We start from the raw sequence: 17,138 nt of genomic DNA, 5'->3' as shown, positions 1-17,138 counted from the left end.
AGTGTCGCCTGAGCACAGGGAGTGCAGAGATGTGGGAGTGTGGCCTGGCAGCCAAAGCAAGCACTTGGGGCCTGCTCCCAGCAGAGCTGAGAGTTGAAAGGGAGCAGTGGGAAAAGAAGGCATGGGGAGTTCTGGGAAGAAGAGATGACGCATCTTTGAAAGGATCACCTTCCAAAAGGAAGGCAACATTCTGGAAGGCAGAGAGAAAGGGACCCAAGGCTCTGAGGGCCCACAGAGACTTGGGGTCTGTGGTGAGGAGACCTCCATCAAGCCGACAGCAGTGAGACAAACCTGGGATCTAGCCAGTACCCGCTCCAGGAAATCCAGCGTGTTCAGAGAATGATGAAAAGGTTATGGAAGAAAACCCCAGCCAGGTGCAATGGCGTGTGCCTATAATCCCAGCACTTTGGGAGACCGAGGCAGGAGTACTGCTTAAAGCCAGCCTGGAGTTTGAGACCAGCCTGGGCAACACAGCAAGACCTTGTCTCTACTAAAAAATAATAATAATAAAAATTAGCTGGGCACAGTGGCATGTGCCTGTTGTCCCAGCTACTCAGGAGGCTGAGGTGGGAGGATCGCTTGAGCCCAGGAGGCTGAGGCTGCAGGAAGCCAAGGTCCTGGACCATTGTGCTCCAGCCTGGGCAACAGATTCTGTCTCTAAAACAAACAAAAACAAAATCCTGACCCAAAACAGCAGAACTTCCTTATAGATGGAGAAAAGCCACTTAGAAAAATTTTTATCACAAAGCAGATAAAAGTTACACCCTAATATTCATCACAAGTTTTTTGAATATGAGGATTCAGAGATAGCCAGGCAGAAAGGAGAGCTAGATTGGGAACTTGTAGAACTCAGGAGTGAAACAAGGAAAAGAAAATTATTTTCTAAGCAAAGCCTAAACCTCAAGGAACACACTAGAAAGTAGGAACCACAAGGACTGCACAAGGGTGGATGTGGGGAGTGAGCAGAGTGCAGCCAAAAGAACCTGGGAGAGAGGGAAGGAAGGTAGGAAGGAAAGAGAGAAGGATGAGAGTGGCGCCTTGGGCAGATGCTGCTGAGGAGAGGCACTGTGCATTCAAGCAGGCCGGAGAGTGGTTCAGCGGGGCTGAGTCAGATTGGATGACATCATAAATAGGATTCCTGGGCACAGCCAAGAATCCTGTAGATAGGCAGGCAAAACAAAACAAAAAAAACCTAAATTGCTTCTAAGGGGAGAAATAGGGCCAGCTGGAGGCTCTTCATGGTAGAACCCAGTGCCCCGGACAGGGTAGGCTCCACGGAATGAGCCAGGGGTGTCCATTCAGCCATGTGACTCTCTGGGTGTAACGACTACAGAGATGCAGGTTGGAGCATAGAGAATTAAAGGAACACGTCCTTCCTGAGTCAACTGCTGAGAGATGAGCTCCAAGCCTCCAGCAGAATCAGGCGGAGCCCCAGCAACAGGATGGGCAGTGGCAGCAGCGTACTGGGCATGTCGCCCCCACCAGAAGGGGCAGTGGGAGGAGCAGGGAGAAAGGAGGGTAAGTTCATCCCCAACACCGGTGAGCCAGAGCCGCTGAGTCAGGTGGGAGCAGAAGCTGAGGTGTGTTCTGGAGCAAAGGAGAGCATGAAGATAATGCCACTGATGAGAGCTGGGCTCGAGGGGCATTTGAGGGAGGAAATCCTGGCTGATCTGTGTGCACAAGCAGGGGCAAGGGTGTCCGGGACATTACATGTGGGCGTGCAGGATGACGGGGCACGTAAAGGGCCACCAATAGGAGAGGACAGAGTCCCCAACGGCAGGAGATCAAGCAGCCCCTCTGCCTCACAGTGAAAGGCTGAAAGCCCATAGAAACAAGCAAGACATGAATGTGTTCTAACTGTGCCCAGCATATCTGGAAAGAGGAAATGGGCTCACTTACTTCTTAAAAGACTTCCAGATTGGATCATAAAACCGAACTCTCTGCAACATGGAAGGAACAAAGATTCTGGAAGGTTAAAAATAAAAGTGTGGGCAAGCCGGGCTCAGTGGCTCACACCAGTAATCCCAGCACATTGGGAGGCTGAGGCGGGCAGACTGCTTGAGTCCAGGAGTTCGAGACCAGCCTGGGCAATATAGGGAGACCCTGTCTCAATTAAAAAAACAATTGCGGGCAAAGGTATACCAACGTAAAGTCGAAGAAAAGAGTTGTTCTCAGACAAGGTGGCATTCAGGCCCCACCACTTTCAGTGACACAGAAGAAGGCTTTTTTGACACCAGAGCCACCACTGGGGATGAGATGCACCCTAAATTTAGGGCCTTCCCACTAGCCTATGGGATCCAGGAGAAAGGCCAATGAAGACAGCTGACCATGAGTTCGCCTCTTAGTTGAAGGCAGAGATTCTGGACAGATGATGAGCATGAATTCATCTCGTCAAAAAGAAGGACAGAATATACTGGAGGAAGTGTTTAGAAACCAAGCAGAGACTTAGAAATTAAAAAACAAAACAAAAACAAACAATAGAAATAAGTAAATATCTTCTTACAAACCCACAACAGTGCTGTGTATTTTTCGGAGACACACGTACTGAGGCGTGAGGTCCGAGCCAGGGCGTGGACCTGTGTGTGAACATGGGAGGAGGGGCCTGGGACCTGTGAGGGTGTGTGCCAGCCGGCAGGGCGCACCTGAAGAGAATGGAGAGCAGTTCCTTGTGACTGAGTGGGGTTTACCCCAGGACCGCAAGGAGGGCTTAGCAACCCTATCAGTAGGTAAAGGAGGAAAACAAATCCAGGGTCATTTTCATGAACACCAGAAGATAATTTGAGAAAATTCAAACCTATTCCTGACAAAAACTTCCCAAGAAGCCAGGACTACAACTATGTTTAGCTTGCTAAAGGACATCAGCGGCTGCCAGCTGATGCTTGGTGAGCCAGACACTTGTGGCCGGTTCAGAAATAAGTCAGGACGCTCATGTCACTCCTGTCCCCTAAGGCTGCAGCAGAGCAGCAAGAGGCAAATGGTGTCTCTTGGAGAATGAGACGGCTGTGTTTGGTGATGGCCTCATGTGAGCTGTAGTGACAACAGAGAGAGGCCAGGTCCACAGGTTTTCCTCTACCCTCCTCATGTATGCAGAGCCACAAAGAGCACTGATGCATGTATGTGAATGCAGCAGGCTCCTTTGGAAAGTTTGGCAGTGTCACTGAAGGACATGAGAGATGACATGGACGAGTGGTGACACGGGCTATGTCCCAGCTGGGAAAGGAGAGGCTGTGAGGGTGGAAATCTTCCCCAGTGCAAGCTCGTTGTAAGCGCGATAAAAATAGCAAAAACGTTTAAATATACCTGGACAGGCAACTTCAGAGTCCACGTGGAAGGAAAGATCTGCAGGTCTAGCCAGTGCTTTATCTTGAAGCCTTACTGTGGGAAAGGTGGGCGTCCCCTGGGGGTGACAGTGCTCCCCACGGTGTTCCTGTGACTCCAGCGGGGCCCAAACCCAGGTGGATGGCCGGGGGGAGTGTGGCCAAAGCCAGGGCTGGGCAGCCCGCGTACCACGCACCGATGCCTCCCCTCACACCACTTACAAAGGTCAATTCCAGATGGATTAACAGCTAGGAGAGGGGGAGATGGATGTTATAATCTGTGTGGTGGGAAAAGCTGCATGCAACTACTCAGCACACCGAAAACACACGAAGCAAAAGGGTAAAATAGTTGCAGCTTTGTGAGAAAAGGCATTGCGCAGGGAAGATTCCCTTGGGAGCTGGGAAGCTATGGGAAAGGTTTCCACACTTTTTTTTTCTTTTTGGAGACGGAGTCTCACTCTGTCACCTAGGCTGGAGTTCAGTGGCACAGTCTCAGCTCACTGCAGCCTCTGCCTCCCAGGTTCAAGTGATTCTCCTGCCTCAGCCTCCCGAGTAGCTGGGATTACTGGTGCCCACCACCACACCTGGCTCATTTTTGTCTTTTTAGTAGAGACAGAGTTTCACCATGTTGGCCAGGCTGGTTTCAAACTCCTGGCCTCAAGTGATGCTTGACCTCCCAAAGTACTGGGATTACAGGTGTGAGCCACCGTGCCCGGCCAACACATTGTTATAAAGGGGTCTGATGTTTGGAATATCTAGGGAACATCTGTAAATCAGTTAAATAAAACAGGGTCAAGACATGGCGGGCAACCCACAGATGAAAATTGGCCTGATAAGAAGGAAGTGGCACTGGGCCCTGCTGGTAATGGTAGGAATGTAGGTTAGACATGGTGCTGCCAGGCGTCAGGGGCTGGGGTTGTCATTGTTGGCTGTGGTGGCATGTCCCAGGTGCATGCTCCGTGCTGTCCTTGTCCCTGGTGTCCTGCAGAAGTGATGTGCATGCCAGTGTGCACGTCAGCACCGTGGCTCAGTGCGTCATGACAAAGCATCTGCAGAGGGCGGATAGCACCCCCACTTCTGTGTTAGGGGGTGTCATGCAGGTGTTGAAGAGTGGCACTCTGGGTTGATTAGTGTATTTTATTATTGTGAAAAGCACCTTGCAGAGAACCACATTCTGGTACCATTTCTGGTTTTAAAGGGATGGCCTGTGCGGGTATATAGAAAGGACAGGGGGCCAGCGGTCCCAGACAGGGGCACCCTGGGAGATTGCACCAGGGCTGGGTGCGTGGGCAGGTGTGTCAGAGGTGGCGTGTGAATAGTGACTCCGAAGCCTGCTGCTTCCTGGGACCATGAGACAGCTAGCTTATGGATGTCCGTATGCCTGTGTTTATCTCTATTCATACACGTGGTTTTGCGTGAACACATGACCATTATGCTTTATGTGGCCTTTTGATTTTCCCCCACGCGGTTGTGCGGTGGATCTGGCGGCTCCTCGGGTGGAGGCCGGGGCTGTCCGTCCCCCGCTGCTGGGTGGATATATTGTCTCCAGTTCCTGCCTTTGGCCTCCAGGCACCTGATTTCAGTGGATCAGTTCTAGACCACATTGTGCTTGCATTTGTGATTCCCAGGGCTCTTTATCAGATTGCTCTCTCGAAAGCCTTCCTGCCAGCCCTGCGGCCACCCCCTCATCTCAGCCAACGTGACATCAGCGCCATGGGTGCAAAGTCAGAGCGCGATGTCACTCTGATCTGCATTTCTCCACCTTTGCCTGGATTTGCTCTTTGCGAATTGTTTCTTTGCATCCCTTGCTGGTTTTTTGGTTGGGTGAGTTTTTGCTCTTGTTGCCCAGGCTGGAGTGCAATGTCATAATCTCCACTCTCTGTAACCTCTGCCTCCCGGGTTCAAGTGATTCTCCTGCCTCAGCCTCCCGAGTAGCTGGGACTATAGGCGCACACCACCACGCCCAGCTAATTTTTTTTGTATTTTTAGTAGAGACGGGGGTTCACCATGTTGGCTAGTCTGGTCTCAAATTCCTGACCTCAGGTGATCTGCCCGCCTCAGCCTCCCAAAGTGCTGGGATTACAGGTGTGAGCCACCACACCCAGCCAGGGTGAGTCTTGTTCTTGTCCTTGAGTGCCACTCGGCTAGGCTGTTGGTGTTGACCTTAGCTCCGTTGTTTGCCATCATGGAGGATGCTGGGAGCTCCGGCTCCCTGTCCTGCCCTTCTGGGCGCTCACAAAGGCTCGGTCCTTTCCATGTGGTCCTGACCTGTCCTCTGTGAGCAAGAGAAATAGGACTGGTTTGGGGGTGTCCTGTCTCAGTGGACACGGGACACCACGGTTTTCAGTACAACAAGGAACACAACTTGTTCAATGTGCCTTATGATGGTGAAAATTCCCTTTAAAAATAACACGATTGCTAACACTTGATCTCATATATCGCTTGACTTTCCAGGACCGTATAATTGACGCTGGCCCCAAAGGAAACTACTCTCGATTTATGAATCACAGCTGCCAGCCCAACTGCGAGACCCTCAAGTGGACAGTGAATGGGGACACTCGTGTGGGCCTGTTTGCCGTCTGCGACATTCCTGCAGGTACAAGCTCTGGGGACCCTGTGTGGGGCTCCTGGCTATGGGGACACTCGCGTGGGTCTGTTTGCCGTCTGCGGCGTTCCTGCAGGTACAAGCTCCAAACCCTGTGTGGGGCTCTGGCTATGGGGGCAGAGTGGCCATTGCTGCGAGCTGCGTGGGGCTGGACTGGAAAGGCTCTGGGGGAGGTGGGTGCTAATGTGGAGTCTCTTTTGGTTTGAATGTCTTTTACCAAACAAAATTGAAAGGCCATGGATCAAGCCAGTACAGATATGAAAATAATAGAGTATTTTTGTTGACCTAATATACTTAGGTCAATGCCCCTTAGCGTTTGAAGAGAAAGGCAGGTGTTTCCAATTTGGTGTCTGTCTTCTCTTCTCCCAGGGACGGAGCTGACTTTTAACTACAACCTCGATTGTTTGGGCAATGAAAAAACGGTCTGTCGGTGTGGAGCCTCCAATTGCAGTGGATTCCTCGGGGATAGACCAAAGGTAAGGCTGTGATGCCCTCCTTCCGCCCAGGCTCTGTGTTGGCATCTTGCACCCCTGGAGACATGTGCCTCACCGTGAACAGTGGCCTCCTCCAGGCTGGCTTGTTGCTGGACAGGTGGGAGCGAGGTCCCTGCTGTGGGCTGGGGAGGATGGCTCCCCAAGCAGGGCACAACAGTGCCTCTCAACAAAGGCCAGTTGTTAAGAGTTCCTCACTGAGAGTGTTTCTCAGTTCTGGGGGCCAGAAGTCTGAAGTCAGGGTGTGGGCAGGGCTGTGCGCCCTCCGAAGCCTCCTCAGGAGGCTCCTTCCCAGGCCTGTCTCCCGTTCCTGGTGGCGGCCACAGCCCTTGCCGCTCCTTGGCTTGTGGCAGCACTGCCCAACTGTTCTCCCTGCGAACATGACTGTTGACTTGACCTTCTTATAAGAGCACTGGTCCTGTTGACTTAGGGCCTGCCCTACTACTGTGTGACCCCATCTTAACAGATCTCATTGACAATGACCCTATTTCCAAATACAGTCACCTTCCAAGGTTCCAGGAAGGACAGAGATTTGGGGGGGGGGGGCACTCTTGCACCCCTTCCCTGTGCTGTGTAGAACCTGGGCCTGAAAGCCTGACAGTGGCACCAGCTCGGCCCTGAGCTCAGGGCATTTGTGAGGCCCTGTCCTCAGCCTTGTTGCTGAGGATGGTCACTGCCCTCAGGTCACTGCCACCCGCCTGTGTCCACGTTCCCGTGGAATTTCCCAGTGGGGAGACCCCGGGTGGTGGGCAGGAACTGTTATGCCTGTGGTGGCCTCCTTTGCTCGTGGGTCCCATCAGCAGATCCTGGAGCTGCGTGTCTGCTGAGATGCATCATTGCAGGCTTCCAACAAAGCTCACTCTAGTCGTAGTCTTTGTTCAGCTTTTTCACGCTGAGTTGAGTGAGTCTAAGGATGTCTGGGGAGCACGGGGAGGACACTCCTCTCCCCCCCTCTTCGTGTTGGGCACCTGCAGAGATCTCTGAAGTTTCCGGATTGTAACTTGCTCTTCTGCCCTCTCTTTCTGTTTGCTTCAGCCTGTGTAATTCTTTCCTGTGATCTGTGCTTAATTCTTGACTCTAGACCTCAACGACCCTTTCTTCAGAGGAAAAGGGCAAAAAGACCAAGAAGAAAACCAGGCGGCGCAGAGCAAAAGGGGAAGGGAAGAGGCAGTCGGAGGACGAGTGCTTCCGCTGTGGCGATGGTGGGCAGCTGGTGCTGTGTGACCGCAAGTTCTGCACCAAGGCCTACCACCTGTCCTGCCTGGGCCTTGGCAAGCGGCCCTTCGGTGGGTGTGCAGCCTCATGGTGGCTTGGGGCTGTGTCTGTGTGGCAGGCTCCTGATGGTGGCTCCTGCTGCCACTTTTCCTGCTGACCAGGCCTCATCTGGGTGCAGGCGCATCAGGCACTCATGCAGCAAAGGCCCTGATCCAGGGTGGCAGAGCCTTTGTTCCACCAGCCGCACATTCTAGATCTCTGCATCGAGCAGAGAAGATATGTGGTGACGGGGTAGCCCCTGGAACCTCCAGGAGGGATTCAGGCAGCCCGAGGCCCAGCTGCAGCATTGGGGCTCTCATCCGTGCTGTGGGAGCGGGGCGGCCAGGAAGGAGGCGGCCCTGGGAACTAAAGCCCCTCCTAGGAGAAAGGCCTCTACAGCAGCCCCAGCACCTGCGTCTCCCTGACAGCTCAGAGGGGTCTGGCCTGGCTGCACTACACTGGGAATGGAGGGGCCCAGAGCCCCTGTCCTGGATGCGCAGGGCAGGCTGTCCCCAGAGACACCTGTGCACCAGGAGGCACCGCTGGTTGACGAGCTGCACATCTGGCTCCGTTTGAAGGAAAGTAGAGTGGGCTCCACCTTCCAGCACCACGCATTTCAGAGATGACAGGCGCCAGTGGGAAAACAGTAGCGTCTTGTTCCACTTGGTGATGAGACAGTCTGAGAAATGGGTCGTGAGATGACTCTGGTGCTGCACAAACATCATGGCTCACACCTAAGGGTGCAGCCGCCTCCGTTACAATCTTGCAGTGTGTCGCCATGGGGCTCATGACTATGGAATCACAGAAGAAAAATTAAAAGGCCCTTGCCCAAAACAAGAAACCAAAAAGAGGCCGGGTGCGGTGGCTCACGCCTGTAATCCCAGCACTTTGGGAGGCCAAGGTGAGCAGATCACCTGAGGTCAGGAGTTCGAGACCAGCCTGACCAACATGGTGAAACCCTGTCTCTACTAAAAATACAAAAATTAGACTGGTGTGATGGCACGCACCTGTAATCCCAGCTATTCGGGAGGCTGAGGCAGGAGAAATGCTTGAACCCGGGAGGTGGAGGTGGCAGTGAGCCGAGATTGCAGAGAGCCGAGATAGTGCCATTGCACTCCAGCCTGGGTGACAGAGCAAGACTCCATCCCAAACCAAAAAAACTACAAAAAGAAAATCCAGGCCAGGCATGGTGGCTCATGCCTCTAAACCCAGCACTTTGGGGAGGCCAAGGTGGGTGGATCACTTGAGGCCAGGAGTTTGAGAGCAGCCTGGCCAACATGGTGAAACCCAATCTTTCTAAACATACAAAAATTAGCTGGTCGTGCTGGCGGGCGCCTGTAATCCTGGCTACTTGGAAGGCTGAGGCAGAATCGCTTGAACGGGAGAGACAGAGGCTGCAGTGAGCCAAGATCGTGCCACTGCTCTCCAGCCTGGGCGACAGAGCTAGACTCCATCTCAAAAAAAAGAATTCAGATATTTGTGTAAAAAACATTGTTGTATGGTAAAGATGACACACGATAGAGAAAAGTGTTGGCCATGGGTGTGAGAGGGTGGTCCGTAACCTGACAGAGCCTTTACAGAGTCATGCCAGAAAGATGAATACCCAAGTTGAAAATCAGTCCCTTGGGAGAGGGCAGGTCGCATGAAAATGAGCAAAGCAGCCCCTGCCTGTCCACGCGGGGCCGGGGGACACTCCCGCACCCAGCACAGCTCCTCTCTCAGTTGCTGAAACATAAAGAGACGTTAACAGGTGGTCCTTAGGGGCCTGGCAGGTACTGTGAAGTCAACAGGCCCTGCCAGGGAGCCCGCCCGGACTGCAGTGGAGACAGTTTGTCTGCCCATCCTGTTAGCTGGAGCCAGCACTGTTTTAATTTGTGTTCACTTGACCTGACAGTCGTAAGTCATCTTCAACTATGAGAATGTAAAGTTGTGATTCCATCACTTCTGTGTGCTCATCTCTTGTGTTCTGTTGCAGGGAAGTGGGAATGTCCTTGGCATCATTGTGACGTGTGTGGCAAACCTTCAACTTCATTTTGCCACTTCTGCCCCAATTCATTCTGTAAGGAGCACCAGGACGGGACAGCCTTCAGCTGCACCCCGGACGGGCGGTCCTACTGCTGTGAGCATGACTTAGGGGCGGCATCGGTCAGAAGCGCCAAGACTGAGAAGCCCCCGCCAGAGCCAGGGAAGCCAAAGGGGAAGAGGCGGCGGCGGAGGGGCTGGCGGAGAGTCACGGAGGGCAAATAGCGCCAGGCGGCAGCTTGGCCGGATCCACGGGCGGTGTAGGGCGGCCGGCCCTGCCTGCGGGAGAGGGCGAGCATGAACTGGCCCAGAGGACCCAGCTCGAGCCGCCAGGACACAGACGTACAGGCCTCCTTGGGAGGGAGCGCCTCCCCACCACTGAGCCATCCTCAGCAGCGTCTGCTGCGTCTGCACTGATGACCGTCTGAGCCCAGCTCAGCGTTCCTGGACAAACAGCCTCACTCCTCAGCGTTACCGCCACACTTGAATTTCTCAGAATGTCAAGGTTCCCTCCCACTCTTATTTTTTTAGGTTAAAGTTAATTGGCATATGGAATGTTTTAATCTCCTCTGAAATGTGTAGCGTAGGCTTTTCCCGAGGGTCGCTAGAAACTCGGCTTCGCGTTGCTCTGCTTCTGCTTTCAGCGCCGTCGCCACTCAGGAGAGGCCAGGTAAGGCCCGTGTGAGTACTGACCCTGGATTCCTCGAAACCGCCATTGTGATCATTACTCTGCTCTTTGGAAATGGCTGTATGATTTTTTTGTACTAATGTGAATTGTTCCTCAGAAATGCTTCTTTTCCATCCTAGTGAGAAGCTGGCCACGCAGGTGGTGGCAGCAATGGTGTTGTAAGATTTCCTCCCGTAGTTTTTTCTCCTCATGGATTTGAATGAAATGCCAATAACACGTCCACTTCAACGTGTAGTTCCCGCGGAGCACTTTCGAGGCCTGGCCGGGTTGGGCCACGTCTCACCTGGGCCTATCTTCTGAACTCGCTAGGTTCTTAATCAACATTTGGGGGAGAACTTTGTATATTTTTTTCATTTGGCTTTTCTTTACCAGTTTCTGATTTTTATTCTCAATATATTTTTGCTAAACCTATTTCACAAATCACCACCGACTGAAATGTGTCTTTACTGATGCGACCCTGAGTTCCATGGCAAAAGGAGTGACTTCTGCAGGGCCTGAGACCACAGTCCGCTTAGAGCACAGGAAGTGACAACTTAGGGAGCCCCGCAGGGCGCTGCAGGCCCCAGGGACCACAGCACATGGGTCTAAAGAGAGACCCAGAGTCTAGCCCTCCTGCCACCCAGAGCGGCTTCCATCTCAGCACTCTGGATCTGCTGATGGAAGACGCAGACTGCTGATCACAGTCGCCCTCCGCCAGGGCACCCACTGAGAGGTGTGGTCGTGGGGGTGGAGGCCTGCCTGGCAGGTGTGCGTGCCTCGCCCGTGTGTCATGGGCACTGGTATAGGCCAGGTCTGACACCCACTTTCCTGTGAGGTTTCACTTTAGTTTTTAAAAGGTCCAGTTCTACAAAGTGAGACCTATCTGAGTACTACTTATGTTGTAAGAATTGGTTCTTTCTTGAGGGACCCTCGACCCTGGGAAGTTTGGAGCACCCTGAGAAGGGGGCACGGTGTGTGCCTCTGTCCACGTGCCCTGAGGGGCTGCTTGTCTGGGAGGGAGGAGGGAGAGAACATTCAGCAGCAGGTGCTTTTTTATGGCCTTTTCTTAAAATAACCTACGGAGGACACATCCATATTACAGAGAAGTTTACAAAACTCCCCTTGAAAACTGCTGCTGAGGCTCCCGTTCATTTTCTGTGGCATCTTTTATGCCTTGGTAAACCGCAGTGTCTTTGGACCTGAGACTGGCTACTCTTGTGGTTTTGTGACCTGTAAGCGTGGGGTTTGGGGTGTGTGGCCTACAGGGTCCCACGCCTCCCTGAGCACTGACTGGAAGTTGCACTGACTGGTGGCTGTCCCTTCTCCCATCACAGTCCGCAGCAAAGTTAACTACACAGAGGAGCCAGGGGAAACGAGCTGAGAGGCCACTGACTTGCTCGTGTGGCCGTGGCCTCTGAGATGCACTCGCTGGTTAAGATGGGGTGGGAGTGCTTTCCAGTTCAGACTCTAACTTCTCTCAAATTGTCCTAAGAAAATACTGGATCGGCTCATAGATTTATGCTCCTTATGCCCTAACTTGGAAGGTTGTTATAGGGACAGGCCGGGCAGTGTCCCCACATACACGTATGGCCCTGGTCTTTATAGAGTCTAAGGCTCCAGGACCCTGCTGTCATTTGCCCGAAAAATCCTTTCCGGCAGCTAAGGGACTAATAATGCTTACGTCAAAACATCAGAATCGGCTTTGCAGTGCACTTTTGGGGAGCAGATATTAACTTATTTTTGTGTTTGACAGTAGTGAAATATTGTGACTTTTAATCGCTTTGATAATACTTCCAAATTATTTTATGATCTTTCTGAAGGAAATACTGCAAAAATTTTAAATATGGTTCCTCCCCCTTTCCAAAACCTGTTAAACTAATGAGCAAATAACACTAACTTTGAATGTCTCTAGAATACCCGTTGATAACTTGGTGGAGCCAGGCTTTGGGGTAGCAGCCCTGAGCTTGCAGGGCTTCTCTCCACTGCCGCCGACCAGGCCCCCAGCTGTGACTGTGGGTGTGGTTGGCTCTCGGCCCTGCCCAGCTTTGTTATGAGGATGCCGTGGCTTCCGGATCATCGGCTTCAATTCTTTGTCATTAATGTGAAGCAAAACACAAAAACTGCCCCAATCCCTCAGGATTCCTTGGCATCCGAAACCAAGATCTGCACCTAAACCCATACCCACCTGCGTGTGCTCACAGGGCATGTGTTCGATTGGGCAGCTTAAAACGTGGTCACCTGTGGGGGAAACTCTTCAGGCACCTGAAGTGAGAACCCAGCTGTCCGTCCTCAGGCCAGCCTTTCTTTCGGGGACACCCGTCCGCGGCTGTCTGGGTCCCCTTCGTGGTGTTTGTCTTGACGTCTAAACCCCGGTGTGCGCAGTGCCCATCTTCCAGAACTACCTTATTTTCAAGAATTAAATGTTTTATAATTCAAGTTAATGCAAATGACTGTCAGTTGCCAAATATCTTGATCCTATGAGTGTAGTTGATGACTGTTAGTCAGTAGAGTAAAATGCTGTGTCCATGGGGTGTCATGGCCTCACCAGACCCTGTTGAGGTGTGAAATGCCCTGTCAGAAGTTAAATACAAACTTCAATGTGCCTATTGGTGTCTAAACTTCATACAATATACGGTCAGATTCCTTTTAGGAATACTGGGTGCTGTCACCAGGTTTGATAGTTAGACTTAAAAACTTGAAATTCACTTTTGGGGGGGATGTACTGAAATAGAGATTTGAGACTTGCCAGTTGGGGGAAAATAGCATTTAAAATGGAAAGCTGTGTTTGGAAAATTGTGTATGAGTATTTTTGTATTAAAAACATTTTAAAGGCTTTTTTTCTTAACTTATTTTACATGGGAGTGTTTGATTTTTTATTTCCAGTTACTTTGACTTGCAGAGCATTGGGCGTGGCGCTGATGCCTCCGATGGGTGGGGCTCCCTGTCCTGACCATGTCATTTTTGCCTTTGACCTGACCCGCTGGGGAGAGGCAGTGCCATCTTGGGAAGTATAACAAATACTGGAAATAGGTGTAACTGACTTTGGAAAAATGCTTTCTTCTTTCAGAAATAATTTGCTTCCCAAATTCCCATTAAAGGCGAAATGGTCTGGAGAGAAGGAACCACTGCTGTCCCGCAGCCCTGCAGTCGACTGAGCCAGGTGGTCCCCAGGCCCGCAGCCAAGTCAAGGGAGCGCCCCGAGGGCTGACCCTACCTGTTCCTCACCCTGTGGGCCAGGGTGTCCTAGGAAGCCCCCAGCCCCGGACCACCCCATCCTGACGGCCGCCTAGGGAGGGACTGGGTCCTTGGAGCAGGGAGGACAAGCTGGCCCCAAACACAGCTATGGTGGCTTTCTTTAGAAAAGCTAAACTTTAATGGTTCAGATAGTTTTACAATGAAAATAGGTACCCAAATACTGTCTTAAATGTCCACAACTGTACAAAAGATGAATACAAAACTCCCAGGCAGGCACTGGCCGGGGACAAGGCCTGCCGTCTCCCACACACTGGTGTGGTCAGGTGTCCCTGCCCCACTCCCAGTACCACCGTGCCAAGGGCACTGCCCCAGCGAGGAAAATAGAAAAGATTTTAAAAAGTAAGAGTCTAACAGGCAGAGCTGTCACTAAAATTAGGAAGTTGTAACTTTTTTGGTTAATTTACTACATTCAAAAATGTAACGTTGAGTCCAAAAAGTGTCTTAAATCACACAAAAAGGAACCCATATTAAAATTTTAAAAATAAGCCCAAAACACCCCAGAGAAATGCATCCAGAACTTAAAACAGGCTGGGTCAGCAGCAGGGCGGTGGCTGGGGGACCTGTGGGCCAGGTGTCCGCTGTCTGGTTACTTTAAGCCGGCAAAGCCATCGTCCCTTGGAGCCCCCAAGTGAGGGCCAGCTGTGAGGCAGGTGGCCCTAGGACACGTTGGTCATGGGCTTGTACTTCTTGAAGCGCGTCCACTGACCCGTGGCATAGTTCATCTCGAACACTGTGTCCACCAGCATGGTTGTGCTGCCCTGGCCATCCGCCTTGGGCAGGTCCTCCGTGTGCTCGCTCAGCTTGATCTGGATCACGTCCCCCTGCTCCTGGCATGGGTTCTCTGCAGAGAGCAGGAGCTGCTGGGTGGGTGTCTGGGGCCAAAGAGCCCGCCCCCCACCCAGCCCGGTGCACCCCCAGGCCCTGCCTAATGAACACACCTCGGGAGCCGGCCATGAAGCCCAGGATGAGGGCCTTCTCGGGCCGTGTCACTTTGTTGGCCGTCTTGAACATCTCCTGGGCAGCGAACATCTGCTCTCTCTACAAGGGAGAGAGGGGTGTGGGTGCCAAGGCCCCACCAGGACTACCTCCTGCATCCCCCTGCAGGCACTGTGGTACCCCCATGCCACAGCAGGTGACCAGGGCCATACCACCTACCTGGTGGCCTGTGGGCCCCGCCAGGGTACACCTACCGTGAGGGACAGGTTCTTCTTAGGCTGCTGCTGGGCAGGGGCCTGGGTCTGCGGGGCCACCATGGCAACCGGGGGTGTCTGAGTGGTAGGGGCGACAGCCGGAGGTGTGGCGGGTGTGAGAGGCGAGGTGGGCGCTGCAGGCGTGGGTGTGGCAGGGCTCAGGCCGCTGTTGTACATGGGTGCCCGTTGCTTGAACTGCGCTGGCAGCGTGGGGCTCGGGGTGCTGGGCTCCTCTGGTGGGCGGCTGGCTTCTCGGGAGGACGGGGCTGCAGGTAGACCGGGGCCTGGTGAGGGGTCTGGACCCCTACCCTGTTCCCAAACCCTAGTGCTCCGGGAGGTGACAGGCTCAGCTCCCCTTCTCTGTCCTGCTACCCTCTGACGAGAACTCCCTGTGGCCCCCAGCCAGGGCACAGGCCCAGGAGCCCCAGTCAGAGGAGCAAGGCCAGTGGTCTCAGGCCTTTCCAGACCCGCAGATAACATGTCTGGACTCTGGCCAGCTGCTGGCCTGCAGCGGGTCCCCATACCACAGGCACTGGTGGGACGAGAGGAAGGCCGACCTCAAGCCCCTAGGGCCCAGGACCTGGCCTGAGGTGCTGTGAGCCTGGCAGTGCCCTCCATCCGGGGGGGATGGCCCTCGGCTCCCCTCCCGCCTACCCAGCAACAACAGCTGGGTCACCTGGCAGAAGACCCTTGCCAGCCCCATCCCCTTCCTGCGGTGTCCTGGGGCAGCTGTCTGTGCCCAGGACGGGCAGGGCAGGGCAAAGCAGCTGGTTTGTGTCGTGGAGCTCAAGCTGACAAGCAGGGCATCTGCCTCGGGGAGGGGACGACAGAGATGCAACAGTGGGAACCGCAGCCCTGGCAGCGCCCATGGGCAAGGCCGCGTCCTGGTGGGCAGCTCAGCTGGTTCCAGACTGGGGCCAGCAGACTCACCTGGGGGCGTCTCGGAGCTGGGGATGTAGGAGGAGGCGGGAACCACGCTGGGCGTGGAGGGAAGGTAGCTCGTGGAGGGCAGCGCAGGCTCACTGTTCAGGGACCCAAGTTTCTGGAACACAGAGTTTAAGGTTTCTCCCAGAAGAGGCCATGCTTCCAGCATGTGCTAACTCACGGCCCGACCTGGAGCTCCACCGCCACAGGCTGTAGCCCCCGAGCTACAGCAGGAAGGCGGGGGCCGCTCTCCAGAGCTCCCTGGGCCGGGCAAAGGGACCCCTGGCTCCTGGTGCCCCAGCAAAGTTGGGGACTGAGCGGCTCCTGTGTAGGAGAGGGGAGGGGTTGGGGAGCCCAAACTGCCCATCTCTGAGGACAGAAGAAGTGATGTTTTTTCTTACCACGAAGCATTGATAGGAAAGATGCTCATGTCAAGAAACCCAGAAACACGCAGCGACAGGAAGAAAGGAGCTTATTATCCCAAAGTGACCCTGCAGTGTGGCCTCCTCCAGGCCCTGGCCTCAGACGACCCACTGTAGCCTCTCTGTGCACCTGCTGCGCCCCATGGTTGCCTCCTACCTGCAGGCAGGGCCTGAACTCCAGGACACCGAGGCCTCTGACCACCCAGCACCCCCACAGGCCTGTCCTGTGCCCATTCATGGCCACCTGCAAGGCAGGTACCACCAGTCCTGCCTCACAGGGGACACTGAGGCACAGGGGTGAGGAGGACTCCCCCAGCAGCCCATCCAGCAAGTGTGGGGCAGGTTCCCGCTCTGAGCCTGAGTTGGATGCCCATGTCAGGGCACAGCCCACACTGCCACTCATATATATATATATATGTGTATATATATATATGCATAAATACAAACCACACACATATGTACACACACATATATATTATCTAATAGAACACACTAGAGTGGCCACAATCGGAACAAGGGAGCACCTGCAGCGGTGCCAGACGTGGGGTGCGGCCCTGAGCCCTACCTGTGTGGACACCAGGCCAGCCGCGTAGTCCGGGGTGGCGTTCTCCACCACGGTTTCCTCCTTGGCTGGCTTCTCCACCACCTCCGCATCTGTGGACAAAACAGGCGTCCTCACCAGCGCCCAGGTGCGTCTGCAGGCTCAGCTCGGGGCAGCAGCAGGAAAGCAAACAGCTTCCCAGGAGAGGCTGCCAAGGAGCGAGGAGAAAAGCAGGTGCCCACCCACGGAAAAGGAGCCTCGCAGGGGCACAGCCCTGCCCGCTGAGCGTGGACACACGCCCCACCCCACCTGGGCAGGGCCCGCAGGGACCCCCACTGCCACCTCCACGCAGGCCCCAGTCCCCACCCAGAGTCTTCCTTCTCCTCTTCGCCTCTCGGCCAGCGCCGACCATATCCAGCTCCGAGATGTCCAGCAGCTGCCAAGACAAGC

At 53.9% G+C, this 17,138-nt stretch overlaps 2 protein-coding genes and 1 non-coding gene across 6 annotated transcripts in view; 2 read left to right on the top strand and 1 right to left on the bottom strand.

The window, feature by feature from the left end:
* Positions 1-13,195, top strand: part of NSD2 (nuclear receptor binding SET domain protein 2) — a 114,701-nt gene extending 101,506 nt beyond the window's left edge. For 2 of the 3 annotated variants that reach the window (XM_023206777.1, XM_023206778.1), the window contains 4 exons: positions 5,772-5,913; positions 6,292-6,398; positions 7,495-7,699; positions 9,643-10,800. In XM_023206777.1, coding sequence (XP_023062545.1) covers positions 5,772-5,913; positions 6,292-6,398; positions 7,495-7,699; positions 9,643-9,914 — 726 coding nt within the window. In that variant the 3' untranslated portion in view covers positions 9,915-10,800. Of the gene's footprint in view, positions 1-5,771; positions 5,914-6,291; positions 6,399-7,494; positions 7,700-9,642 lie in introns of all 3 variants that reach the window. The other variant, XM_023206776.2, reaches the window with a different exon arrangement.
* Positions 5,547-5,671, top strand: LOC111539194. The gene has a single exon (XR_002730608.1).
* Positions 13,196-13,699: 504 nt separating the features above from the next.
* Positions 13,700-17,138, bottom strand: part of NELFA (negative elongation factor complex member A) — a 38,674-nt gene continuing 35,235 nt past the window's right edge. For both annotated transcript variants that reach the window (XM_023206781.1, XM_023206782.1), the window contains exons 6-11: positions 17,055-17,124; positions 16,713-16,801; positions 15,732-15,843; positions 14,802-15,067; positions 14,550-14,649; positions 13,700-14,452 (exon numbers count right to left, since the gene is read on the bottom strand). In XM_023206781.1, the coding sequence (XP_023062549.1) occupies positions 14,268-14,452; positions 14,550-14,649; positions 14,802-15,067; positions 15,732-15,843; positions 16,713-16,801; positions 17,055-17,124 (822 nt within the window). In that variant the 3' untranslated portion in view covers positions 13,700-14,267. The remainder of the gene's footprint in view (positions 14,453-14,549; positions 14,650-14,801; positions 15,068-15,731; positions 15,844-16,712; positions 16,802-17,054; positions 17,125-17,138) is intronic.

The sequence above is a fragment of the Piliocolobus tephrosceles genome, chromosome 3, assembly GCF_002776525.5.
Source record: "Piliocolobus tephrosceles isolate RC106 chromosome 3, ASM277652v3, whole genome shotgun sequence".
Lineage (NCBI taxonomy): Eukaryota > Metazoa > Chordata > Mammalia > Primates > Cercopithecidae > Piliocolobus > Piliocolobus tephrosceles.
This window is presented reverse-complemented; position numbering and strand designations above follow the sequence as displayed.